We start from the raw sequence: 27298 nt of genomic DNA, 5'->3' as shown, positions 1-27298 counted from the left end.
CTCAACATGTTTGTCCACTTCACTCCATTCAGGTCCAGAGAGATAGACGCCACATAATATTCTAGTTATTTTTTGAAGACATGTTTAATTACAAACTCACTAAAATGAGCCATTTTATATTTGACAGATGTCCAGCCATGTATTCATCTGATAACACAAGCGTCTCAGGGTGTATATGATTACTGATCAACACTGTAACAAGGAAATATCAGCAAAAACTGGCAAACAGACTCCTTGCCAGTTTGTTGAAAAGGAAGCCAACGCCTGCTGGCCTGCTGGTCTTGACTCATCCACCGTCAGTGTTTGTTTTCGGGATCATCTCCAAAAACATTGAGTGTTCTCTCCCTCCGACAGCACTTACTGAGACCGATACAGACAAGAGGAGGAACAATGACAGCGTTTGGCAACACCGTCTGTAATAAAAGTCCTTAAAAAAATGCTTAACACTTGAGAAAGCGGGAGATATACACATTAGTGGACATTTTACACAAATATATACAACAAATTGAGTGTCACTGTGATGAAATGTTACATTTGAGTGTTTAACAGACTAAAATAAGCAGTTACTTTCTTCCCCCAAGGGTCCTAAATCCTTGAAGTTCCTCTTTATGTACAGTTAAGTGCAAGTGTGCTCGTGTGTATGTGGGGTTATACACACATACCTGCAGGAACTGAATAAATTACTGCAGTGGGGTGCTGTTACTAACAAGCCCTATAGAGTGCCATTTCCTGGTGAAACAGGGAGGTTTTTTGTTTGTTTTTTTTTCCCTAGCAGGCTGTCATTAACCCAGGTCCTCCCTGGAGCCAGAAGAAACTAGATCCTTCAGTACTTGCTGCCAGTGAGTTGTGCCCAGAATCCCGACGGTTGAGTTTAAGTTTCACATCTCTCCTGGGCTGCAGAGATGCCTGGCGTTTCTGTAGGAGAGACAGACTGGCAGGCTCAAAACCACTTTCCCAGGGCAGGCACGAGCAGGTCTGAAGCTCACATCCAAGCGTCAGTATACTGTGATTTAAACAAATAGCCAGTTTCTACATCTTATACAGCAGCTGGACTTAACATGTTTACAGCTCTGCCACCTCCTCAGAAGACTGAATCTCCATTAAAGTGCCTTAAAGGGTTTTGCCCTGCAGGTAAAGTTTTGCATCAAGCACAAATCCTACATCAGAACTAAAGCATCTGCAATGCAAATGTATTTTAAGTCGACACACATGAAAGCCGCTTCTTCCCCAACCTCAAATAAATTTGCTTAATAGTGGCTCATGGGTATAGATGACCGGAGGACATTGTTGCAGTTAAGAAGATAAAGCAAAAGGGAGATGTCCTTCACTAAAGGCTGGAAAATATTTCCTTAATGTTTTTTTTGTTTTTTTTAGGATGAGTTAATATGAAGTATCAATTGTATCCTCGGCCAGTTCATCCTGTGTTCTGAATTTGCTCAAGTTTTCCAAAAGTCAGGTTGGATCCTAGAGAATATCACTGTCCGCTCATGTAGATAAAATCCACTTTATGATAATAATTCAGTTCCAAGTAGGTATCCCATGCTGGTTCAGTACTTAGTCTGTCAGCTTAAGAACATAGTTGACAGGAAAGGTCCCGCTCCTGGATGAGTCCCCTTCTATGTGACCAACCTGTTAGGACAGAAAGCAAACATGGAAAGTCCATATTAGTTCATGTGAGATATTTCACATTTCACCTCAAAGAAAAATAAATACAGTACTGCAATGATGTCAAGATTCTGCAGTTGCACTTACCCACCAATGGGGGTCATTACTGGCCGTGACCACAATGATCTCATCTTTAAAAAAGGCGAGCTGCTCTGAACTGACGGCTCTGCAGTCTGCTAAAGCCTTGACACGTTTGTAATGGGGTCGGTTGCCAGATATCTGAAGGACACGTGTGATAATTTCATATTTACTGCAAAAATAAATCTCACAGTTCTTTCAAATTTGTGATATGCTGGAACACAATCGAAAGCTTCTCAGTGGTTGTACCATGGCATTCCTGCGAGGTCGTGAGGCGGAGGCCAACGCAGGTGAGGATGAGGGGGCAGGGGTGGGAGCTGGGGAGAGACCTGGACCGTTTCCCACTAAACTGCAGTACAGCTCCTCTTGACTCCCCACACAGGTGGGAGACAACACACCACACTTGCCCTGGCTGCCTCCCCCACTGCTGGTCCGACGGTACGAGGTGGTCTTCTCTGAACTGGAAAAGAGTGCAGGGGAAACATGAATCCACGTTTGTTTTAAACAGAAATGTGTACACGCACCGTAGCAACACTGTTTTACCTAACAGGCCCGATGTGGTTCTGAGAAGAAGGTAATGTGGCATTGCTTCGGGATGCAGGACCCCCACCAGGTTGACCCTCCCAGGTCTGCCTCTGTGCTCTGAGCAGACCTCCCTGCACAAGGGGAGATCTAGGTGTTTTTCCACCTTGACCTTGATTGTCTGTGTTGGGTGAAGGGGGGCTGTGTCTCGCCTGTGTCTGAGGACTGGAGGAGTGGGAGGCCGGGTTAGAGGAGCGCCTCGGATGGGGGCTGCTTTCTTGTGTTGTGACCGAGATCTGAGGGTCAGAGCAACCTGTGGAGAAAAAAAATACCTGTCAAAAACAGGCCACTGACTCTATGCACTGCATTTGATCATCTATTCTAAGATAAGACCCTGTCTATGCTCTTAAAAGCAATGAAGTTGAGGCATCACATGAAGTTAAGAGAAATATACAATGATGATTTAATAATGAAGCACCTTTCACGCTTTAATAATAAACAACTATTTTACTAAGGGTGTAAAAATTCACTGAGACAAGTACAGATACATGTATCGATTATTCAGATCCACCATACACAGTACTTTACCTCTCTGGATGGATTTTGCAGGCAGTGGCGGTGGAACTGATGCTCCAGAGGGGGCGCTGTTGGCTGGAGGGTTCCTGTACAGGAAGTCCAGGTTCTCATAGGTCTGACAAGGCCTGCTGCTGCCTGTATTTGCACTAACACCACTAGCAACACTCCAGCGGGCAAAAGCAGCCCCACCACCTCCATTTGAGGACAGAGGAGAACGATTTTTAGGTAACGGGCTCACCTAGAAGAGAGCAGGAAACAGTTCAAAGTGAGTTTCTCCACTAATTTTGAATTTGGGAGTGGAAAGACCCTAAAATATGTTTCTTTTTTCAATGATCTCCAGAAAAATTAAGACAATACCGAGATGTGCTGGGTGAGTCGGATGTTTACCCTCTCATCCAGGTCATCCTCGCTGTCATAGAGCTCCTGAGACTGAGTCTCCCACATAAACTCCACATGGATCTGAGAGTTAAACTTCCCACTCTGGGCCAGCTCCAACTAAAACACACAAGCAAAGACACTTATCTACACACGAGGCTTATCGAGAGCTACTCACATAGTAGTGAGGATCAGCAGTCGATGCAGTGACTGTAATTGATCAAACTTTCAAGTTAATTTGCAGAAACCAGTTGACACAAACCTCCTGACTGATGGTTATCACTCACATAAATGGGACTTTTTGAGGCTTGAAAGTATATTTAAAGAGGCCAGGGAGCTAAATGGAAAGTAAGATATCACTAGAATACCTGCTTGCAGGAAAAGGGTTCATTAAAAACAGCTTTCTAGAAGATTTTTTCAGTTTGAACACAACCTGACTGCAAATCAAGGTCGAGCACAATTCCCATTCATTTAGTCTTCACTTGAATTTACATCTGGATGGCTGGTGTGTCTCTTTGAGTGTATGATTAAAACTTAAAACTGAATTAGAAGGACGGAAAAGTGAGCTCTCACCAGTTCGACACACTGTGTGTGCTGTAGCCTTCTAGCGATATCGAGGGCCGTCTCTCCTGCGGAATTGACTGTGGGTAAAAAAATAAAATAAATAAACCAAATAAAAATAAATACATAAATAAAGGATTTTTCCTTTCAAGTGCTCTCAATAGGGGGCTCACTAAGATGTTCATTCCTCCTGCATCACTTTTTTGAAACTCTCCAATGCAGAAAGAGCCAGCCATGTATGGTTATCTTGAAGCTGATGGTAACTGACAGCTATTGTCAACAAAATTTTCCAAAAATATCAGTTTATCATGGTGCTTGTTCACAGTAGTACCAAACTGGAAGCAAACTATAATTTGTTTGTCTTTAGCTCAAATCCAAGTGTTTACAAGGCATACGGCTGGATTAAGAAAACAGGGATTATACCAGACGATGCAGGTGAGTATGTGAACCAGTGTCTTCGTAGATTTTTTCTGTTGGTAGCCCTGAGAGCTAAATAAACTTGCCTGGCTATTCCTGCATACTAGAATCGCAAAGAAGTGATACAAAAGGGCTAAAAAAAAATAAAAAAAAACACCAATGTGAGCAAAATGTGTGAGTAACTGACAGTTAGAATGCACTTTTTGAAGGAAGTATTTCTTTAATTAGAGATTAAATGAATCTTTCAGCCAGTGTAAAAGTACCTGTGTGTAGAGCTGCCTTTGCTTTTAGCAGTAACTTAAGAGATTCCGGCTTGTGATGCAGGACGCTGTAGTGGAGAGCTGTATTTCCCTCGGCTGTTCTCTTCTCCAGACAGTTGCTGTACAGCGAACATACACAGTGCTTGATTGGAACAAGTAAAGCCTAGAGAGGGTCTTAACATTACTGATCAAGATATGAAACTTCCACATGAGAAAAATAAGGAGGCGTGAGTCATTCTTGACTGGATCTGACCTGTTCTGGCACAGGAAATCCACCAGCGCGAGGGAGCTTCTTTCCTCCAGACGCACAGCGAGGTGGAGAGCCGTTTCTTTGATCAACTTAAACGTGGAGAAAAGTACAAATGTTGACCCACATTTGTTCCCTCTGAGTAAAAATTTCACACGTTTGCCTTCACTTGGTATCTGACACTCAAACCTTAAAGACATCTTATTAGAATCGTGGTGGAAGTCAGACGTTTGTTCTATTAAAAAAAGGGGGGAAAAACAACTTCCCAACAGATTTTAAGCATTCCCTTTTTTTTTATATGTAGCAAGAAGATTAAAGACAAACAACCCTGAGGAAGGCAGCGAGGTGCATGCGTAATTCAATGAGCTCGTCTCACTCGCTCTCAAGAGACGCGAGCTCTGACCTAAAAGCTGAAATAATAAATGAGGACCATCCAGCATAAACAAACACACCGATGTCAGCAGTGTAACACACACACACACACACACACACACACACACACACACACACACACACCACTAAAGTGATTCAATACAAGACAAGAGGGTTTTAAGAGACATCAGAGGTGGCGAAAACAAAATGAAAGAAATTAATGGACAAAAAAAAAGAGATAAATACTGGATTAGAGACAAAAAGGAAGGCCTCCGACTCCTCGCCCACGTGAACCGCATACACAAGAGGACAATTAATGCATACTTCACATACTATATCTCTCTGCACACCTCCTACGTAAACAGTATGTACATTCTGACATGGGAGATTTGGTCTTATATTTAGCCTTTTAACCCCAAGTGTCAGAAACAAGTTAGCAGCTTTCTGTGAGATCTCCCAAATGTGTGTTTAGCTTGAAGTGACAGTATTCGACGTAAAAGCTCCGCATATTTGTTTCTGTCTGGTTCAAGAAACACGTGGACTCTATGGAGACATGTGGCTACTTATGTCAAAATATCCTTTTTTTTTTATTTCACGCCTTTGATTTGACATTTCTTAAAAAAAAGATGTAAAAATAACACAAGTTTAGGATTATTTAAACAAGATTAAAGGTTTACGTCAGATTAAAGCACATATGGAAGTTTTTAATCTCCTGATACAAAGCATTTGATTTTACCTAGTTTTTTAAGATGCATTTATTTTTGTATCATATTATTTTTAGTTGTTTGTTGCAAGGGAAAAAAATTCTAACAAATTTAGCTGGATGATCACAAGTATCCGTTCATTCACTGACCTCCATTCCTGTTTGAAGAATCTAAAACACTATCTGTTTTAGCTAAACTCGTGCAATCAAGCAATCCAAACAGTTCTTATTTCTAAATTGTAAAAGCCTCCAAACTCTCGCACAAAACGTGCTAAATGGCGGCTGTCTGATATCAAATAACCCTGAGATTTCAATCATGTCACACAGTCATAAGTAAACCCATTCCTGGTTGAAAAAGCCAACTAGTCCTCACCTGTTCATCTGGTGCTGTGGTGAGGGGTTTAGCGAGGTCCGCTCCCTCAGCATAGAGCTGCAGGAGAGAGGTGAGATCCCGACTCTTCACAGCATCATACAGCCGGACAGGATCCGCTTCTTCTCGGCGTAGGACATACCGACGCTCAGCGTACTTCGCCACAATGTACTCCTTTCTTGCATTCCTGGGGTTTTGGGAAAAGAAAAAAAAAACGTATTTCATTGAAACAGTACAAGAAATAGAAGAATAACTTGCCTAAATTCTTGACTTAAAAACTCACATGTCACTCTGTGGCAATGGTTTGACAGAGTCATTAGGAAGTCCCGCCTCCATGATGTCATTGAATCGGGTGTTGCCAATACTGACAGCCAACTGGTAACATGACGCAAACGCATTTCAATGACAGGTGCACGAATGTTATTTAACTGGAAAGACATACCAGTTGAGTACGTGAACAGGACAACTCTTGACCAGGTTTAAAATACATGTGTGAATTAAGTACCAGCAGCTCTGAGGTGCTCAGTAGGTCCAGAGTGAGTGACTGGATCCTGGAGTAGTGGACCCCCAGCTCTCTGTGGATTCCTGAGCACTCTATACAGGTCAGGATGCCAAGATTGGTTGAAAGCCATGTTGGATCTAAGAGCAACAAAGAAAAATGACTCTTTCTCTTTCTTTCTAAAAGAAAAACACAGCTTGAATTAATAGAAATCATTAGGAATGAAGTCATTGGTTAGTCTAGTGACCTGGTGCTCCACAGTCAGCGCAGGCCTCATTGCCCGGCATGTGACGAAGCTCAGCGATGATGGCTCGGGAGAGTTCCTGGAGGCCGCTGTCCTGGAGGTGGAGCTGATCTCCTCCCAATGCTGTGTTCAAAGCCTCCTCCTTACTGTTCTGCAATACTGACACCCAGCTGAAGCAGAGAGCACACAGCCATAAAGAACAGAGTTATCAACACTGAAAAAAGTTTTTTTTTGCTCTCTAGTATCCCCATTTCAGAGCGTTGATCATTCAAATCATCAAAACCACTGTTTTTTTCTTTCTAATCATCACTCTCACTCTCTCAGCTGTTCTCCACCACTTATCTTTCATTTCTAAAGCTGTGCTACTTCTGTACAATTTCCATCTGTCCCTAAAACTCACAAAGCTCATCACATCAAACAATCAGCCAGGAGGCCCAAAGGGGGAAGGGAGAACAACGCGCACCCCTCTCTATCCCCACATTTCATCACAAAGCATCCATGCTTGGAGGCTAGAAAAAGAGAGAGAGCGGGTGAGAGAGCGAGAGCAAGAGAGCGAGAGCAAGAGAGAGAGAGAGAGAGAGAAAGAGTCCCACCCAACACCAGCTGGGCTAAAGGGGCTCCTAGAGGACAGCTTTTTCCTTCAACATCTGTCAGTTTCTCTCTCTCTCTCTCTTTTTGTCCTACTTGTCCTTCACGGCAAATTCTACAGGGCTTTTACTAAATCACAGGAGTTCCAGCTCATCTCTTCTTCTTAATTATATTTCCATACAGGACAAAAAGAAACAGTGCATGGTTTACAACAACTTACAAAAAAAAAAAGAGAGGGATAATGATGCTAAAGTTTGATATTTTCAATGCTTACATCACACATTCCTGCTCATCCTCTGCCTGGAAGTGGTACGTCCGATTATCTATGGACAATGAGATGGTGGTGAGATGTTGCAACAGGATCTGGAATGGCTGACATGGGTGTAACATGACAAGAAGTGATGTAAAACAAGCTCAGATTAAGTTACTTCCTGTTTAACTACATCATTTTTGGATTAATCATATGTTGTTTGGAATTTTTAGCTTTCAAAGTCAAATTTGTCTGATTTCTATTAAAGCAGACTAGAAATATGCAACCCTCTGCACAGCTGCCCCATAGATGACTCTTGGGAGAGTCAGCATTGATGATATGCGGAGGGTAAAAGTGTAAGGGGGTCAAAAGTCAGGGGTGAACCTACGAGTGACCAGGTCAAAGGTCCTCCTGTCATCTGGGTTTGGTCGCACCTGACAAGTCAGAAGGTTTAACTTGGCTGGCGGTCGATTAATCTGCAAATAAACACACACACGTGCGCTGATGTCAGCATGTCGGAGAAGATCGAAACAGTTGAACAGAGAAATGCGATCGATGCTGGAGTCCTCACCGTACTGTGAGAAATGGTCAGGCAGCCAAATTTGACTCCACATTTCCTCTTCTGCCACACCTTTCTGATCCTGCAGGATTAAACAACAAAACCAATTGAGAATGAATCTTAAAAGTATATCCAGACATTTTTTTTTTAGCAGTGCAACACGTGATGCTATTGTTAACATGTACTCTGCGTTTTTGAGTAATTGTACTTGTTCCATTATCTTGACTGAATCAGATGAATGACTGAGAACGTGTTCTGTTTTGTGTCAGTTGCCTGAGGAAGGATTTCTCCCCTCTGCGAACATTCGCCCTACTGAACCACATCCCTTCTCTTTATCGCACTGTAATCTAAATCTAAGTGTGTGTGAGAGAGAGAGAGAGAGAAGAGAGAGAGAGAGAGAGAGAGAGAGAGAGAGAGAGAGAGAGAGAGAGAGAGAGACTGCATGACGAAAATGTTGGATCCGTTCAGTAAGCCAGTCCGCCAATAAGAGGCCCCTGCTTGAATCTTCCTCTTACAATAATGAAGACCAGCTGGGGCAGACAAAGCTGGAGTCCTCCTTCTCTCTTCATGACTTCTCGCTCACTTCTCAACCAGCCTGCTGTTGCTTTGTAGCAAGCAGCGTTCTAAACTCTGTTCAAATATGAACAGCTTATATTTTTCAGTCAGTCAGCAAGCAAAGGCGCGAAAAAACAGGATAGAAATGAAGTACCGACCATTATCAATTCTAGTATATTTGTATTACAACTGCTCGTAATCTTAAAGACGGACAGTGTAGATAATGCTTCAACAGTTTACTGTCATTGCTAAGATTCAACTAAATTATGTTTGGTGACCTAGTTAGAAGCACAAGTCATTGTAAAACTGAAAGCAAACTCAGGACACTGACAGACTGCTGACACATGGCACTTTGAGACTAACCACCGCAGCAAATCATAATGTAAAAATAAATAAACAAAAACAAGTTTTCACCACGTCAAACAGATCTGACCCAAAATTTGAATGAGTTCCTCTTTCTGCTGTATTACATCCTTCCACCAAGTTTGGTGAAAATCAGCCTTATGTAATCCAGTGTAATCCAGCTAGCGGACAACAAACAGCACCGACCACATAACCTCACCAAATAATTAAAACAAGATAAGAACAAGGTGCAAAGAGAAACGAGGTAAAACGCAGCCAAAACAACAATAAGTACAGTGATATTTGCGGTCTTGTATCAATAAACACAAACCCGTCGCTCTTTTTGAGCAGGAAACCAGATTTTTCCGTCCCATACTTCTTGTTGCCCTGTGGTTGGTGGATGCTGTACCCGTTACCGGAGTTCTTCCTGTTCAGGTACTCCTGGAACGCAAACGAGAACCCTCCCTTGTAAATTCTGCAGATTAATCTTCAAATAATGAGGATTTCAGACGATGTGAGAGGACACAGTAATCTGATGGATGACGACTGTGGAGCTGTTATGTCTCGAGGTGTTTTATATTATATTACTGCATGACCAGAATACCTCTTTTCCTTCTACTTGCAGAAGCAATCTGAGCGAATCTCTCAGCTGTGTGAGCTGTTTCACATCTTCATCCTGGTCCAGACGCACCTACGACACAAATAACACCAAAATATTCACTTGAAGCAATAACACACCTTAACAGTTGGAAGAACAGTGTGTTGTTGGGTTTTTGGTTTTTTTTTACTCGCCCATTAGAACATAGTTGGGTTTTTTTCCCCCCCATTTGTTTCCAAAGATTGGGCGTGGAATGACAAGAGGTTGTGATGCAGGCCAGAGCTCAGACGCGGGGCGTGTAGTCCTCCGAGATTCTTCTGTTACGGCAACAGCAGAGTGACTCGTCTCGGGTGTTACACGACAGTTTTGCCGTTTGGTATCTCAGCACTTTTCATGAGAATCACAACGTAGATTTCAACTTCCTCTTCAAGGCTGAGCACTGGCATGTCTGAGCAAATGTCTTGTGTGCCCATGCAGAACCAGAAAAACGTCTAACGCTCCTAACCCCCCCCCCCCCTTTCCAGTGAATTGTGCAGATTGGAAACCATTCAAAGTGGTTGGAGAATAGGTGTGCACACTAAGGAAAGAATGAAAATGAGGGATGCTTTCTTTCTTCTTTTTTTTGCAAATAGGAGAAGCAGTTCTGGGAATAATAACAGCTAGTGGGTTCAGCTGGAGGAAGGGGGGGGGGGGCTGAGGTTTTGGCTCTAGTGAAAAAGTACCGGTGAAATAGTGCTGTATGAGGCACTAAAACACCATGTGATTTACAGTGAGAGCTTTACTATAAGTGCCTTCTTGGACTCCTTGTGACGTATTGTTATGACTAAGTAGCAGGATGTCAAATGAAGAAAGTGAGTTTGTGTGTGTGTGTGTGTGTGTGTGTGTGTGTGGATGATAACTTCAATATGTGCACTTGGTGTTTTTAGTGCCAACATCAGCGTGAGTCAGCCAGACAACGGCAGCTAGAATACACGAAGAACACAAAGCAGATAAACAAACTAACTATAGCAGCAGTTTACCGTGTGAACAGAGGTCGCGAGTTTCTCGATAAAGGGCGCAAGATTCTCTGCAGCTTTCAAACCATCCTGAAAGAAACTGGGGTCAGAAAAAGAACATATGCTGAGTCATGATGGTGCTTCAATCCAAACATCCTAGTTTGCACCAACTAAAACATCACATGCTGAAAGCTGTAAAAGCAGCTCTGTTCCCACATAAACCCTGGGTATGATTAAAATCGGTAACAAGCGTAATAGTAGCTCGTGAAAGGACGGGAAAACCAAAGAACCTCACCGTAGTCCAAGTCCCAACTGTAGATTAGCTTTCATCTCGCACTTATTTCAAATTTAGAATAAAACGGCAATGACATGAAAATGGAAAAGTGATATTGGCTGACCTGAGCTGTGCCTGGAAGTATTTGATGAGGCTCTGGAGGAGATCGGGACCCTGACGTACCTTCAGCTCTTGGATCTTCAAAAGATACTACAAGCGTAAACAGAAAAGTAGCTTGAGAATGTGCAAATATCTAGACAATCCTACATCCAAATATCCTGATTTTGAGCTTCTTTTTTTTTTTTAGCATGTGGCTACTTGCCTTATAGCAATGGGAACAAGTAAGGATTCAAAAATATGAACATATGCTCGCACACTCGCACACACAGACACACACACACACAGTGGCTTTACTGAATAATTTCCATCCAAACACTTGTCAAAATTTATATTCCAACAAGGTAGAAAAAAAGGTTTAAGTGCGCGTTATGGTTTTGTTTTGTTTTTGTCTGTGGAAGGAATGACTACATTGTCTTTACTGTCTCCATTCATCTGTCTCTGAGACCCAAAAACGCTCAACAAAGTGTTATTGTTCAGCTGTATCTTGGTGTGAGTTGAAGCTGTGGGTGTGTGTGTGTGTGTGTGTGTGTGTGTGTGTGTGTGTGCGTGTGTGCGTGTGTGCGCAGCGGGAGAGAAAGACAGACGGGTGGAGCAGCATGCGACAAGTTGAAATTCCATTTTTTTTCCCCCTGCCTCTCCTCTTCATCTCAACAGCTGGTCGCAGTCAGGATTAGAGAGCAGGAGTCTGACTAAAAGAGATCTGCTTTCAGGCAACGCCAAGTGAGTGTCCCAATGCAAAACAATGCCAAGAAAGAAATATATAACACCACAATAAATATAGCACAACAAAGATTCAATCGTATGTAAAGAATGAATCTCATAAACCATCAAAACATGTTTGAACTCAGAGCCGACCTGCACCGGGGTAACAAACGGCTTAATCGCCTTAGTTTATGACAGCAAGTGTGTACAGTCTGTACTTGGCGATCTCACACAACTTATGACAGCTACATGATAAAATCTCCTCATACATTTTGGCTTATTTAAAAAAAAAAAAAAAGAGCACTATTCAGTCTGAGGAGATGAGCATTAACGCAATATGTGCATTAATGATCAAAGGAACCATGTGGATTTTAATTAATTTAAATTTAACTCCAGAGATACATTGTTAACGAACATGTGAAAACCCTCAGAGGGAGCTCAGAGGCGTCCTTCTGACGGGAGAGGCCTGGTATATCTTGAATCATTCACAGCACTGAAGGGTTTAGATCTGGAATATTTTTATACTTTTTGGTGAAGGAACACGTTAAAAATTCTATTCTTCTGATAATCTAATAAAAATAGTTTTTCCCGCATCAGGAGTCTTAATATGATTCATACGTTATTTGTCCTTTTTCTGAGAGTTCTTAGTACAGTTTGCCTGATTTTGTTTTTTTGGTCCAACTCTCTCAGAAGCACTCATTTCTTCCGAAGCAGAGTACACTTATGTAACGACAAACTGAGCAATCGGCCAAATAAAACCTCAAAGCAGAAGAATTCATATTTCAAATAGCGAGCCACTTTCGCATTTCCAAACTGCAGCATTCTTACCTGACTCTGTGTACTCCAGACCATCTTTTTAACTGGTCCTGTGCTCAAAATTCAAACAATTTCAGCAAACTGTTCTTGGATTTAGTTGAGAGCTCTCCGGGTTTTCGCCGCTCACATGTGTATTCGCGTGCTCTGTCTCATTTTGCCACATGTGCATTCGTCAAAATTCCCTCAGCCTTCAAATGTTTCAGGTGAAAAAGTTTTATGCGCCGTTGAATTTAATTTATATGACCCAGCACGACTACAAGCCCGCAAGACACAGCCAATTAGAATCATGTCTGACTGTCTGAAATATATTTTTTCCATTGAGGGACCTCCAGAAAAGGGGATTACCGCTGGCTTTCCAATCAACCGCGGACGGAATATGGAATCTAGAAGACTGACCACCCATGTGTGCTGAATCAAGCCCACCTCAGGTATGTGAAAGGTGTCTGGGTCTAGTATTTGGACTGGCTCTAATCCCTCACCTCACACATTTGCAGCTGAAAGGTCCTCCTCTCTCTCTCCATATCCTCCCCTCCATCCGATCCCTCCGTCCTGATCAACCCCAGCTGCCTCGTCTTCTCCTTCCGCTCCTTCTCCAGCTTCCCTCTGATGGGGGGGTGGGTCAAGAAACAAGACAAAACACAATTATCACTTCAATCAGGATTTTTAACTCTCTCCCTGGCCTTCTTGTAGAAATAATGAACTATCTGAGAATTTTAATTCCCTTCTGTTTTTTTCCCCCTAATAAACCCCCCTTCCCCCATTCATCCTCATCTTACAGAAGGAGGAAGCTGTGTGAAAGAAAAAGACACTAAGGGAGAGTTGAATTCTCTTTACAACATTATAAAAAGCACTTAACCGCTGTCAGGGTGAGATCAAATGATTGTGCAGTGCAAGCGCCTTAGTTTTATTTCATAGGAATGCAATGGAGAACGACCGTGGGGAACTGAACTATTACTCTATTAACCTCTACTGTTACACCAACTTCTGTGACCCAGTAAAAGAGCAAGAAGAACTGTAACATGGGTGATTGTTCTTAAGCATCCGCATCAGCGTCAGGCTTCAGATTCTGTGCAGCCATGTGAAAGAACAAAACAAACAAACCAATAATTACATTTTGACATCGTACTCCTTCCAACTCCTCTCCATCTGCTTCTTGAGCTCCTGAAGATGCAAGAAAAGATCGTGTTAATATACTAGGTTTTTTTTAAAAACTTCTTTATGGTATTATTCAGCAAGCAACTTCCTCGACAGTAACATGATTACTCATATAACTTGTCTCGCTATCTGGCTGAGCAGGATTTCAGCGGCACTCTCCGCTCACAGAACAAAGTTCAGCTGTTGAATCAGCTGTTTTGTAGGCAGGGCAGTGACAGGAGCTTAGCACGCTGTTACTCACTCGTCTGTTGCCGTGACGAGTCGAAAGCCCAGAGAGAGCCGCAAGACAGATCAGCCCAGTATTGGAACAGAGCTCCATCTTACTCATTAATCTCTACAAACACTATCATATTATCCAATATCTCGGCAAGCTCGGACACACAGACAGAAAGCATTAGCTGCTTAAAGGAGAAATCCACTGTTCAAAAAAGGATTTTACAGTATGATGTTCAATTTGGACATTAATGCCAACATCTACACACGCAGACAGCCACCATCTTGAAATCAGCCAATAGGAGCACAGCATACGGGATGTGATTTGTTGATTTCACAACATGACAACGGCAAGTACACTTCAAATTACCTCCAAAACTTTAGGCCGGTCTGTGGAAGTATTCGATGAATAGGAAGATGAAGTTTTTACTCACTAATCTGCTGTCACGGAGCTCTGATTTCAGAACATTTTCCAAAGGAAAGGCCATTATGTTGTTGAGGTTTTGCACCTGAAACATGACAGAACAAAGAACATGAGTAAAAGATGTTCAAAATATCCAGAAAAAAACCAAGACACCGATCTGATCTGCTCTAGTCCAAGATGCAGGTTCGGAGGCGGTATAAGCGCTACTGTTTTGTAATATATTCTCTTCATTCTGGGGAGAGTGATGATATCAATGTATCAATATCCAGATTAAAGGCCATGATCTACGCAGGACAAATTACTGTCAAAGTTCATTTTTAAACAACAAGCTCTCTTTGAAGTCAGCTCCCGTAGTTTGGTCTCACAACGCCAAATAGGGATTTTGTCTGTCAAAGACAATTCACAACCGCCAGGGAGAAGCTGGCTTATTTGCCAATCACCCCTTGTAGGAACAGACTGAAGTCTGGTAACACAAATATTCAACGGATTTTGTCAGGTTGCAGAGGCTCAGGTTCTCTTTACAGAGAAATCCTGTTTTCACAGGTCGACGACAAGTGGAAAAACTGCAAGTACTCGGTTCATCAGAATTATTCAGCCACCATCCCCAGAGTTCCTGGGTCAATGGAAAGAACTAGCCCTTACGCAGGGACTTTTCTGGAGGTACAGCAGTAAGTTCCAGGTACGAGGATGGAAACGCAGCTATTGTTCGAGTTCCTCCGAGAGGGCGTGTTTTGATATCAAGATGAATTTCTGTGATTTTTTTTTTTTATCCTCCGACATTATATCACTTTTCAGCGTGACAGTGCTCGGCCTGGTGCTGCTAGGTTAAGGAATGTGAAAACAACCAAATTCAAGAGACGTGGGCCTTATTGAGCATCTGTGGGATGTTCTGGATCACCCGGGTGCATCAGCGTGTTCCTGCATCCTGGGAAATATCCAAGAACTCCAAACAGCTCTCGTGGAGGAATAGTGGGCCACATTCCAGAAGCCTCAAAAGGAAATGTAATTCATTATGAAATTAAAATGCTGGTTACACAGGCTACTGACAGAGAAACTTGATCTCTGTCTCTCGTTGACTGGCTGACTTTTTTGGTGAGAGCATCTGCACATCATTACATGTAATTGAAATGTTTACTAAGTGTAGCATTTATATATAGTTGTTCACTGTACCTCGCATCTTTGGCACACAACCTGACTCCATTATCCATCAGTCCACAAAATTCGGCTTGTAAATGTCTCTCCTCCGTGGATCATCCTTGAGGACAACCAAGCAGCACCCTGCTCTTAATACAAACAATAGCCAACCACTTCCGTGAGCCGGCTGCCGAGCCGACCTTGATATGTTTAGACGGTGGGCTGAAGACCGGCAGGACTGTTTCATTTGGCAACCAAACAGCTTAGTTAAATAATAGATAATACATACAGCCCTGGCAAAGGGGGAAAAAAACCTACTGTGCCAACACATGTCCAAATGACATGGATCGATGCATGAATCCCTGTTTGAATATCAGACACAGCACACAATCACACACACGAGACACACTTATCGATTTTGCAGTACTACTCTTTTTAAATCTGCCTTCTTTGGTTCACTTCCTCTTCACATGTGTGTGTTATCCCCCAGTGAGGTCTTGATTGACACATGGGAGGAAGCGTTTGTATGAAACAGTCTATGTGTGTGTGTGTGTATGTGTGAGCTGAATCACACATGGAGGTCTGGGATGAATTATCATCGCCATAGAAACTATCAGTGGGAGAGTTGAGAGGGGCTCCAGATTGTGGAGTTTAAAAATCTATTATGCATTCATGTGGGTGCACACACACTTGCTGGCCCGTCTCGAAATACAAATGAAAGCATCCCAAAAATTGTTTTTTTGCCAACACCTGCTGCTGTTTCAGCTAACTTAACTCAATTATTTTATATTTTTGTACGATATATCTCGGGGGGGTCAAAAAATGTGTTTCTCTTCATTTGTCCAAGGCGAGTCCTGGTCTCCTCTTTACTCCATTTGTTTTGTATTTTTACATCTCACTAGGTGGTTTCAATGTTCTAGTTGAGACGGCAAGTTTGAGAAAACCTCTCCTCTTGGCTTACCAGATTCTTTAAGAGGGCCGTGACCTCCCTTGTGAACACAGCCAGGTTGAGAAAGCCCGTGGAGACCTCGTTGTTATCTTGGGTCAGGTGACTATTCCCCAGGTTCTCCAGTACCTCAATATACTGCTCCTTGTTCTCCACATGAGCTGAAAAACAAGGTGCATGCATTCAGAGTCGGTGTAGACGTTGACTCGTTACACGTGCAGAAAAACCCGAAAAGGGCAAACTACTTTAACAAGACCCGCATGTGGGATAGATTAGTCCTGGTTTCCACCCATTCTGGTGCAGGAGACAGGCAAGCTTATGGAGCGCCTTGTTTCTTTAAGACTTAAAAGGTCCCTTTTTTTCAAGGGTCATGACCTTTCTGGATTGTCATTCAGCTGGATTTACACGGAAAGTTAGACAAAAGAGTCTAAGCTTTAACTGTCACCACTGTTGCTCACAATGGGTTAACAATTCGGGCCAAAAGAAGATGTGCACCAAATGGATAGCTACAATCACATTTTAGCTGAATCGCAGACATGTGGATAAAAAACAAAACAATCCTTTCTTAGTAGTTTTTGATTAATTTAAAGAATCAAGCAAACTTTTTGGGAAATACACATATATGCAGCAGGGAAGCACAGCATCAACCCATCAAAATCCAATCCACTTTTTCCAAAACTGTCTTTCCCCGTGTGAATGTAACTAGGAGGATGCACAAAATCTGCTTTGAAATAACAAACTTAAAGGGTAGGATATTGTAACTTAGATAGCCGGAACTATTTTCCTGACTGGGAGCAGTGATTTCACCAAAAAACTTGAGACAACTAAACAAAACTTTTTCAGTGACTTGCAGAGTGATTTTTAGGACTAATTATGGACATCTTTGTAAGGGAGGACGATGATGATAAATTATGGATGAACTAAGGTCCTTAACTTTATGGATTGGATCATTTGTGATGGAGGTACAGAATGCTAGCACTTCCCATTCACTACCATTCATTGTGCTAAGCTACCTGGCAGTTAGACTGATACTGTTGTCTGGCTGTCAGGAGGATGGTAACATGAAGTTGACATGTTCCTTTAAAAAAGTAGTAAAGGAACATATGGAGCAACCATCTGCAAAAATGCCCATAGCAGACTAAACAGACGCAAGCAGAAATAAGCAGAAAGAGCGCAGGCGGTTAATATTTTCTGCTCCAGTTCAAGACGAGCTCAACATGTTAAACCGACGTAGCTAGGAGACAGTTAAACTAACAGGCTGAATACAGAACATTTTGAATGACATTAAAATTGTGTATTAAAAGGAATGCTCCAAGATGGAGGAAAGATGAAGAGAGAAATTAAGTTGTGGTCGCTTGGTTGTTAAAAATAAAGTCTTATAACAAACAATATACATGCACGTACGTACAGCTGAGTCACAAAGGAGCCAAAAGGATGATTTTACTGCTGAACTCTTCCAGATACCGGCGGAGCAACTCAACTCTTTCACTCCTCCGCCAGAACACACACAGAGTCAGCGGCCACGGCATGTTGGCAGATACGTAGCACTTAGCGGTTTATGGGAATAGAGAATGAAAGAAGAGAGAAAGGCACTAAATGTGCGTGTGTATGTGTAACAGGGGTCATCAGAGCAGTGAGGGGGGAGCAGTGGGGATGTGTGTGTGCGTGTGTCCATGTGTGACAGTGAGTCACAGTGTTGATCTTTCATTAAAATCAGGACTGATTAAGGAGTTAGACGACTTAATGAGTGAAGGCGGGGGCTTCCGATCGATCATCACATTCCTGGAACATATATTTTTACTTAAATCCAGATGAAGAAAAAGGGGGAGGAGGACCAGTTCCTTCGAACTTCTTCTCTGCTGCTGTTTGTATCTGGTTGCCTAATTCTGGCCACTCGGATCTCTGACTCACTTTTGCTCAAAACTATGAGTTGATGAGTTGAAATGGAAAACAGGCAATTCTGAAAAACAACTTCAAGAACAAGTGCTTCTCCCGCGCATTTTTGAGGCGAACACTCATTGCTTGTGCACGTTCCCCTCTGAGAGGTACATGACAATTTATAGTGACGTAGACCTGCATAACACACACTTGTTGGTGAAACCACACATACCATTCACTTTAACACAGACATACACACACTCTATATGCATGTAAACACAATCAGCCATCATCATCCCACGCACACTGCTTCCATAACAAGGGGCCTCACTCATAAACACCGCTGCCCACATGGGGATGATGATGATGAGGTCATCTGAAGCGGGTCTGTGCCATGAATTATGCGAAGTCGCCCCTTATGAAGGGAATAACTCATCCTGCCATAATAGAGGCTGACCTTTAATTAAAAGAGGCGGATTTGTAGGGACAGACAATATATTCAGCTCTCCCTAATGCTGCTGTCATTTCTTATCCGTTGTAAATGTTTATTGCATCGAGTTTATTAGAGGCAGAACTGGCAACTCCTCATCAATCGGTTCTCAATCCTACAGTTTGTCCATTTATACACTGGTCATCATATTTCAAGATTGAGGAGTGAGGAACGCATGTGACTACGGTGTGTGAGTGAGTTATAGAGAAAATTCCACCCGTAAAGTTGTCAGGACAGACAAAATTAGCAATAAAGTTTCATATTTTGCTAAACCAGGCTGTAAACATGTTTTGGTGCTGTAAAGGTTGTTAGGCATTTAATCATATCAGGACTAACTTGTCTTTGGAGGATGACGCTTTAACTTTTAGAACCTTCACATCCCTGCTTGTTTTCAATGTCTGAGATTATGGCTGGACAAATTAATCTCAACTCAAGGTCCACTTTCTCCTGAGTTTTCGTCTGTGTTGCATCGGCCCATAAAAATCCGCTCCTGCAGTTGCTAGTAAAGTACGTCATGGACATATCAGTCTAATTCTAAGTCGGTAGAGAACTTTAAGTCAGAAGAGATCCAAAACTATGAGTGTGTCCAAAACTCCAAATTGAAATTATATGTGAAATTAGAAGCTAAAATAGTTTGCAAGATACATTTGCAACTCTTAATTTGTGAGACGGAAACTATTTCTGCAGAGTATGCATGCACTGAACAATATGCTGGCAGAAGTACTCCATAATGTAATACAACAGCAGTAACAAGAGCGGAAAATCGCAGATAGCGACAACAGCTCGTGCGGTCTGTGTGAGTTACCATGGTAACGTACCTCCAGCTGGCATGGAGGCTCTCAGAAAGTGATGCATTGTGTAATGCTTCTGAAAAAGCCCATACTGTACACAGATTCATGCAGAACGCCCATTAGCATGTGTGATATCGGATGCAGATCTAGTGCGTAGCGTAACGCTACATGAGACAACAAGCTTCCGAGTCAACATTTCCATGAACAGAGCAAACTCCAACCTATGCAACAGGTGTAAGAAAAGCCCCACAGAGGTCAAGCGTTAGTTGGTGTGGTTGTGTTTTGAATGACTGAGATTACACTTGGTAACAAACTTACTCATTCCAGAGTTGTGGATGGCTTTGATCATCTTCTTCATCCTCAGCAAAGTTGTGTGGTCCATCTCCAGAGACTGCAAACAGTCAGACAAAGACAGATATGTTCAAATAAAAATCAGACTTTAAAACGGAATGTTGAGGGGGAGATATTTGAGAATATCTATTTCTATATTGTGCGTCATTTCAATTTGTGTTTGAATATTCAAACACAACACGTTTCATTTTCTCACGGTGTGTGACTAACACAAAATGGTGAGTAATCACTTGCCAGCTAGACAGTCATCCGTCTAGCAGTGTCAGGTACAAACCCTGATGATGCCATCATGTTCACCTGTCTGGCTGACTGTCATATTTTCTTCAGACGCAGACCAGAGTGAGGCGCAGCAACAGGAAGTAAACACAGGGTTTACTTTGTCTCGACAGAAGTCATGAATTTTCCTGTTATAAAGGTACAATGCACCTTTTACAACATTTGTAGTCTTGGGATGCTTTACTCGCAACTTTATGGCACGACGAACAAGTTTCTGGGATTGTTGTGCCACAGATTTATCAATATTAGCCCAATGTGAACAATTTCTTTTTTGGTGATGTCAATTCGGACAATACGAGCGATCAATTGTTAAACAGTCAAAAGTTCAGTCTCCAATGATTATCTTTGTATGAAGTATTTCGGTTATATTTAAAAGGAATCATTGCAAAAAACAAAAACACGGTATTCCTGAAATATCTGCCATTTTTCCTAAATAAAATTTCAAAACGCTCGTCACCTCCCACAGAAAGTCAACAAACGTTTCCAGTTCATGAATTTTCTCTTCTACAACCCAACAATGTTTGTTTAATTCTCTTCACATAGTTGTTTCACAGAGCTAGACATGTCGTGCTCCACCTATCGTTCACCAGAAATAGCTTTTAATGAGCCACACAACAGACTCTGCATTGTAAGATGAGGTTGTTTTTACACCACAGTCTCTCCCAGTCCAGTCCACTCCCTTAAGTGTTAGTTCACTAATTAAAAAGGTGCTGTGTGTGTCTCCTCAGAAAATGAATGGGAAGGTTGGTTGCTTTAGTTTCCCCTGTTTTATTGCTTTATTTATCACCTGTCTCTCTCTCTCTCTCTCACACACACACACACACACACACACACGCCCATGTTGTTGTTGAGACAGTCGTCCCTGTGCACTTGCCAGCTCATGTGCGCGACTACGGGCAGCAGAGGTTCATATTTCATTACAAACTGATATACAATCCTCATCCACAATCTTAACTAGGCACGATGACGCACTTTACAGCATGAAACTCACCATATTCCATTTCAACAAGTTAGATCTGTTTCTAAAATATTATAGCTTATAGCTCCAGGAAATGAAACCCTTCCTTATCCCTGTTTTTCTCTCATTATCATTCTCTCTAATCAGAAGTAATAAGTAACAAGCAGTAGTGTGTGTGGGGGTAAATGGTGTCTCTGTCCTCCTGCCCTACACTGTAAACCACAATCATGCCCCCACGTTACCCTGGCTATTAATCAAACGCGTCTCTGTCGAGCAGACTAAATATACTTAATTATGTATATGGAAGACATTTAAATGCATGTGGAAGTCTGTCTGTCTGTCTCTGTCTGTTTGTCTGTGTGTTCATGCAGGATTCCAACATGTCCCTCCCCATAACAGCTATTTAAGCTATGTATTTTCCAGCGTGTCATGACCATAAATAAAGATAAATACATCAGCTGTCTAGTTTCTTTATAAAGCTGCTGCGGCCTTCTCTGCTCAACAACCGCATTCTACGCAGGCATGACTCCCTCTGCATTCATTTGGGTAAAATATTACATGGGAATCAAGAAGACCAGTGCATCTGCTAGCGTTTACTGCTGTCAAAGAACCACTGCATCAGACACTTTCACCCCCCACCCCCTCCCCCCATCATGCATGTGGTGTATCTCAACAGTCTTCAATTTGCAACCAGAGATTCAACCACATGTGAGCTGTTGTTGGATACAGAAAATCCATCCTGGACAGCAGTTTCACACAAGAAAAAAAGACAAGTGAAGGATTGCACAGTTGGATTATTTGTTTGAAACAGCAGCCTCCTTCTGAGAGGTTTTTGAGAACAGACTTCAAACAAACACAAGCACGAACGCGAGCACAAACCTTGCTTGCATGCTTACAAGCGCTGACGCATTTGCATACACAGCAATCACAAACATGACAATCCATCACATCTTCCCGACGTGTCTGCTCCGCCATGTGTGTCTTCTGTATGATTTACGGAAGTCGGGGCCAGGACAACTGTCTGTGCTGTTACCTCATGCAACTTGATTTTCTGTAAAAAGCTTTCAAAGAATCACCATGAATTCTGAGGGTCAACAACTTATCAGTAATCAACTGAAAGAAAACCAAATCTCACAACTGAACTTTTCATATTGTCATTTTTTACAAGTTTTTCAGAAAACACATTAAAAAATGGAGACAAAACATCATCAGGAGTGGTTAAAGGCAAAAAAAAAAAAAAATTCTCAAAAAATGACTTAGACAATTATTCTAAGACGGTGATGATTTGCTGGTTCTAGACTTAAATATCAGGATTTGTGCTGCTTTATGAAGAGTATTTGGGTTTTGGATTGTTAGATGTATTAAAAAAAAAAAGGAGTATTCACACGTTTGAGACACTTTTTTAACTGCAGCTAAATTCACCTTCCATAAAAAGGAGGTCACGCAATTCCCAAGTAACCTTCAAGAACATGCACGTGTGTGTACAGAATGTCACCTATACATTATGTTTGTGCAAGAATCATTTGCACCTGCCTTTCTTAAAAACCTACCCCTATTGCAGTTTGCCAGTTGTGGGTTGGTGTAACTTTAAATCACTCTTGTAAAAGACGAGCATTGTGTCACACGACTGTGCTCACCTGGAAACTATGCTGAGGAAAGAGAGGAAGGAAAATAGCTCACGTCTACTCTGTTTAACGACAGTCACTAAAGGTGACTCTATGGTGGGCGACGAGCACAGGTAAACAGGACACACATACACACACACACACACGCAAACACAGTGTGTTCTGCCGGCCCATCTCACTCACCTCCTCCACTGTTGCGACTGTGTTCCGACAGTCGCTCATTTTGGATTGAAAACTAGACGTCCCGGGTGACGACAAATCCTCGTTTGTCAGAACCACAAAGTCCGAAATGCTGAGTCGCTCCGGCATGTTTGGGGACGCAACTGGCGATCACTGATGAAAACCCGCGTGTATAAATCCCATTTGAAGAAGAAAGCAGTGGGAGGGAATCGTAAACGTATAGGAGCTGGTTCCTTAGATCCGCGACTTTTTATGGAAAGTTGTCCAAACTCTGGTCTGAGTCCTGACCGAGTTTAGCGACTGTGTGCGTGGAGGTGCGCCGGAGCCCTATTGTGCGCCAGTGCAGAGAGGGAGGGAGGGAACTAACTCGCTCGTCACTTGAGAATGTTTCTGGCACATTTCAGAGAGAGAGGGGGAGAGAGGGAGAGAGAGAGAGAGAGAGAGAGAGAGAGTGAGAGTGAGCTGCCTTCTTCTTTTTCATTCTTACTTCTCATTCCTATGCAAGCTCCAGAAAGTCTGCAGGATGGTCGCCATGGTTATCCTGAATGCCCCATTCACCAAAGCAGTGAATGAGGATGTGTTGGTGCTGAGGGCATTGCAACTCATCAAGTGTGCACACATTTTTCACATGTCTGAAGCAAACGCATGCAGGTGTTCAACCCAGCTCTGTAATCAAGAACTTGAAAAGCGCGACGCCTTTTCCCCCGGTCTGCGCACCTTGATCCCCTCTTGGCTGAGATTCCTCAACATGCTGCTGCTGCTGCTGCTTCCTCTTCCTTTTCATCTTGATGGAAAAAAAAATATGAAGTCCCTCCCCAAGCCACTGACTTTCTTCTGAATACATCTGACACTGCCAAAGAAAAGGATGAGAGAGAGAGAGAGAGAGAGAGAGAGATGGAAAAGGCAACATAACTCCTGCATGCCTGTCAAGCCTATCAGTTCAAAGAGGTGTATCACTGAACTTTGCCTCAGGCAGTGCAGTGATACTATGAAGTGCATATTGGCTGACTTTTTTTTTTTACACCACAAAACCACATATTTCCCCACATAAACTTGGAGCAAAATTGCGGTCCCCACTGTGAATCTGCTAAAGGACCCCCCCCCCCCCCTTTTTAATCTGTTCTTTATGGCCAATTGGTGAATAATAGCCGCCTGGACTGTGTGCACTCACAGTGCTGCTGTGTTTATATTCCCAGACACAGACAAACCCCTTTCTGTGTCGCCACTCTTTCACTTAGCAAATAACTCGGACACACCAAAGCGCACATGCGCGATGTTTGATATCTCTGTGTTGACCCACATGCACGCTCGCTTGTGCAGTTTTCAGTTTGGAAGCTTTAAAGGGTGTTTAAAAAAAATCACCAGTAGACCGGACAAGCGGGCCTTCACGTAGGCATTGAGGCAAAGCGCCATTTATGAGAATTAAACATCGAGATGAAACGCTGGTAAACTATATCTTTGACTAATTGATCAAAGTCAAGCAAAGCAAAGTTAAATAAATAAGTCTTTCACAAGGCCTCTGCTGAGGGAAACAAACTGCACAAATGCATGCCGGCCTCACAGTATATGTGCTACATATGTTGCAGTTTGCAAGCGTCATTTTCTTGCAGCTGATGTAATGCCGTCCCAACAATACCCTCCTTCAGTTTCTTTGCAGCCCCTTGTAAAAGAAGCACAGCCTTTGTGCGTCTGCCAGCCGTCCGGCTTGGGCTCCATTGTGAAACTGAGCAAACCGGTTTGCTCAGGCAAAAACGTTAAAATATTAAGGGGAGAGCACAAGTTTATAAAGGGAAGATGGATGGTGGGGGATCTGAGTTTTAGGAAGGATGATAGAGGACAGGCTGATGTGATAAAAAACCTTCTTTGTCTGTACACACAACCTGAAGTGACTCACTGAATGTTTTCCCTCCACCCTTTCCTTCCTTACCTTGTCATTGTTACAGCCCATATCAACATACTTTCTCCTTGCCAACGCAAGTGTGATTTCACTCCTCACTTGTGTCACCAACCGGAGGTTCTTCTTCTTTTCTTATGTTGTTTTTTTTGCCTGAGTGACTCCTTAACGAATATCTCTCTAATACACACACACACACACACACACACACACACACACACACACACACACACAGCAGCAGTAGCGGATGAGAGGTTGTCGAGATATCTTTCCAGTAAAGATTACAGCTGCCAGGACTTCCTCACTGCTTCCCAGCAGTCCAGAGAGGTAGCCCAGGGTCCACCACTCTGGCTCCCCCACCCCCTCCCCTAAAAAACATCTCCCCCTCTCTCAGTTTTGCATGTTGACTCAGCCCCACTAGTCCTGCTATCAATTTACTACTCATGTCAAAGCAGGAGGCCCAGGTTTACCGTAAAATACCCCCTCTTCTGGTGGACACGGTTGACTGAAAATGGAAGGAATGGAGAACAGGCCCAAAAAAAAAAAGGGGGGTGGTGGTGGTAGTGGTGGTTTGATTTATTCTTTAACACAGGACTTCATTTCCTCAGTGGAATGAGGATACGAAGTGTGTCGAAGGAGACTGTAAAAGAACCTGTACAGCAGTCAGAATTAGGAAACACCTCTTCAGAGTTGGGATGATTTATTTCTGCTTCGGAAAAATGAGGCATTATCTACGTCTCACTGACTGAGCCAGCCTTTAGGGGGTCCGAGCGGCTCCTCTTACCTGCCTATCAACCCTGCCCTTGAACACAACCTCAGACGCATGGCAACACAAACTTTTTTTCTAACTGGCAATAGGCGGTCAAACTTGTTTTGTGATTCATAACGCAGCGTGACGTAAAAACCCAAGTGCCGTTTGAGACTTTTACAAAAGAATTCAATCCGATTCTTTTACTCACTTTTCCTGACTCTGACTCAGTTGTTTTTAATTTCAGCGGTTTCATTTTTCCCTTTTCTTTACGGTGGTTCAGTGACATTTGTGTGTGGCCCCAAACATCATTAGTTTGCTCTCGCTATTAACGAAAATAAAAGAACCACTATGTGTGCCGCAGCTGTAAACAATGACATGCAATGTTTTGGCACAGGTTCTCATTGATTGACCTCTGGTTCAAACTGTTCCAGTGCACAAAGAGGTTTTTATGTTTCTGGCTATTTGAGAGCGGTGCCAACAGTCCCCTGTCACTGAAATTGGTCTGATGTAATGGAGAAGTGAGGTGGTCTGCTGTTTGACAACCAGCCAACATGTGTGTGCGCCGTGTGTGTGTGTGTGAGAGACAGTTCAGTGTGTTAAACACACGAGCTGCTGTGTGTTAATAGACTTTTAGCGCTAATAAGCACCTGATGTTAGTTTGCAGGCTGCAGGTTACCATCAGGTGTACAATCTTTGTTTCACCTCGTGAGCTCTGATCAGAACATTTACACCCAAGCGACCACTTATTACCTTTTTTTCCCCTTATAAATCAAATACAACCTCTTCTACGGGCTGTAAAGTTCAGGTGCTCTATAAAAGCACTTCGGAAAGAACAAAGAAAGCGAGCCGTTTCCTTTATGAGCCGTTTTGAAGATGGAATGGAAATTAGAGCTCAGACAATAATCCCACAATTTCTGTTGGAGACTAAACCCCTTCTTTGCCTGTAACAAAAAAATTACCTACATAACCATATTCTGTAAAACTTTATTTGGAATAACTTGGATGCATTCAAGTGCATTTTTGCTTTTAACGTTCTACAAGCGCTCCACAATGACCCAGTGAACTTTGACCCTCTGGATGCCTGCTACCTTTTGTGAGGGCGTTCCTAAAGCAACTAAAGGACAAAGAATGGTGGGTGGGTTTTTTTTGTCCGTTCACGTCAGGCATCTCTCTCTGCTCACGGGGAATGTCACCGCTCATCAGGTCAAGAGCGTCAGCGTTCCAACAGAAATATACAGAACCTTTTTTTTGGAAAAACAGCAAATATTGAAGTATCACATTTTGATCTGAGCCTCCAATTTTAGTACGGAAGTGCACGCAAACAAAAAAAACAAAACAAACATCTACATTGGTAAATTATCATGGATTATATTAAACAAACATATTGTTTTTCAAGAATTTATCCTGAAGTGAATTTCAATTTTACGCGAGTTTAAAACGTTTAGTAGAAAACTAAAGCTTTTATATCAAAAAGTACTTGTGTTTTGTTTTGTTTTGTTTTTTTGGTAAATCAGTGTATTTTTATTGAACTTTTTCAAACTTTA

General features: G+C 42.5%; 1 protein-coding gene across 2 annotated transcripts; it reads right to left on the bottom strand.

Moving 5' to 3' along the window:
• Positions 1 to 56: 56 nt before the first annotated feature.
• asap3 (ArfGAP with SH3 domain, ankyrin repeat and PH domain 3) lies at positions 57 to 23505 on the bottom strand. 2 transcript variants are annotated; one of them, XM_086181998.1, is made up of 26 exons: positions 23113 to 23505; positions 20038 to 20110; positions 16576 to 16721; positions 14491 to 14565; positions 13800 to 13849; positions 13168 to 13291; positions 11175 to 11260; positions 10801 to 10876; positions 9788 to 9874; positions 9515 to 9624; positions 8299 to 8368; positions 8116 to 8203; positions 7752 to 7800; positions 6893 to 7059; positions 6652 to 6785; positions 6430 to 6521; positions 6150 to 6333; positions 4708 to 4793; positions 4458 to 4573; positions 3790 to 3857; positions 3199 to 3336; positions 2854 to 3079; positions 2287 to 2578; positions 1993 to 2203; positions 1753 to 1884; positions 57 to 1629 (listed from the first exon to the last, which is right to left on the bottom strand). In XM_086181998.1, exons 1-26 carry the CDS (start codon positions 23236 to 23238, stop codon positions 1555 to 1557), a joined length of 3081 nt encoding a protein of 1026 aa, XP_086038124.1. In that variant the 5' UTR covers positions 23239 to 23505; the 3' UTR covers positions 57 to 1554. The 2 variants fall into 2 exon arrangements, with proteins under 2 accessions (XP_086038124.1, XP_086038125.1); XM_086181999.1 differs by having other exon boundaries at positions 3229 to 3336.
• Between the last annotated feature and the right edge of the window lie 3793 nt (positions 23506 to 27298).

This window comes from Aulostomus chinensis, chromosome 17 (assembly GCF_037954235.1).
Source record: "Aulostomus chinensis isolate RoL2024-O1b breed Wild chromosome 17, RoL_Achi_v1.0, whole genome shotgun sequence".
Lineage (NCBI taxonomy): Eukaryota > Metazoa > Chordata > Actinopteri > Syngnathiformes > Aulostomidae > Aulostomus > Aulostomus chinensis.
Note: the sequence above shows the minus strand (reverse complement) of the source record. Positions and strands in the feature narration are given on the sequence as shown.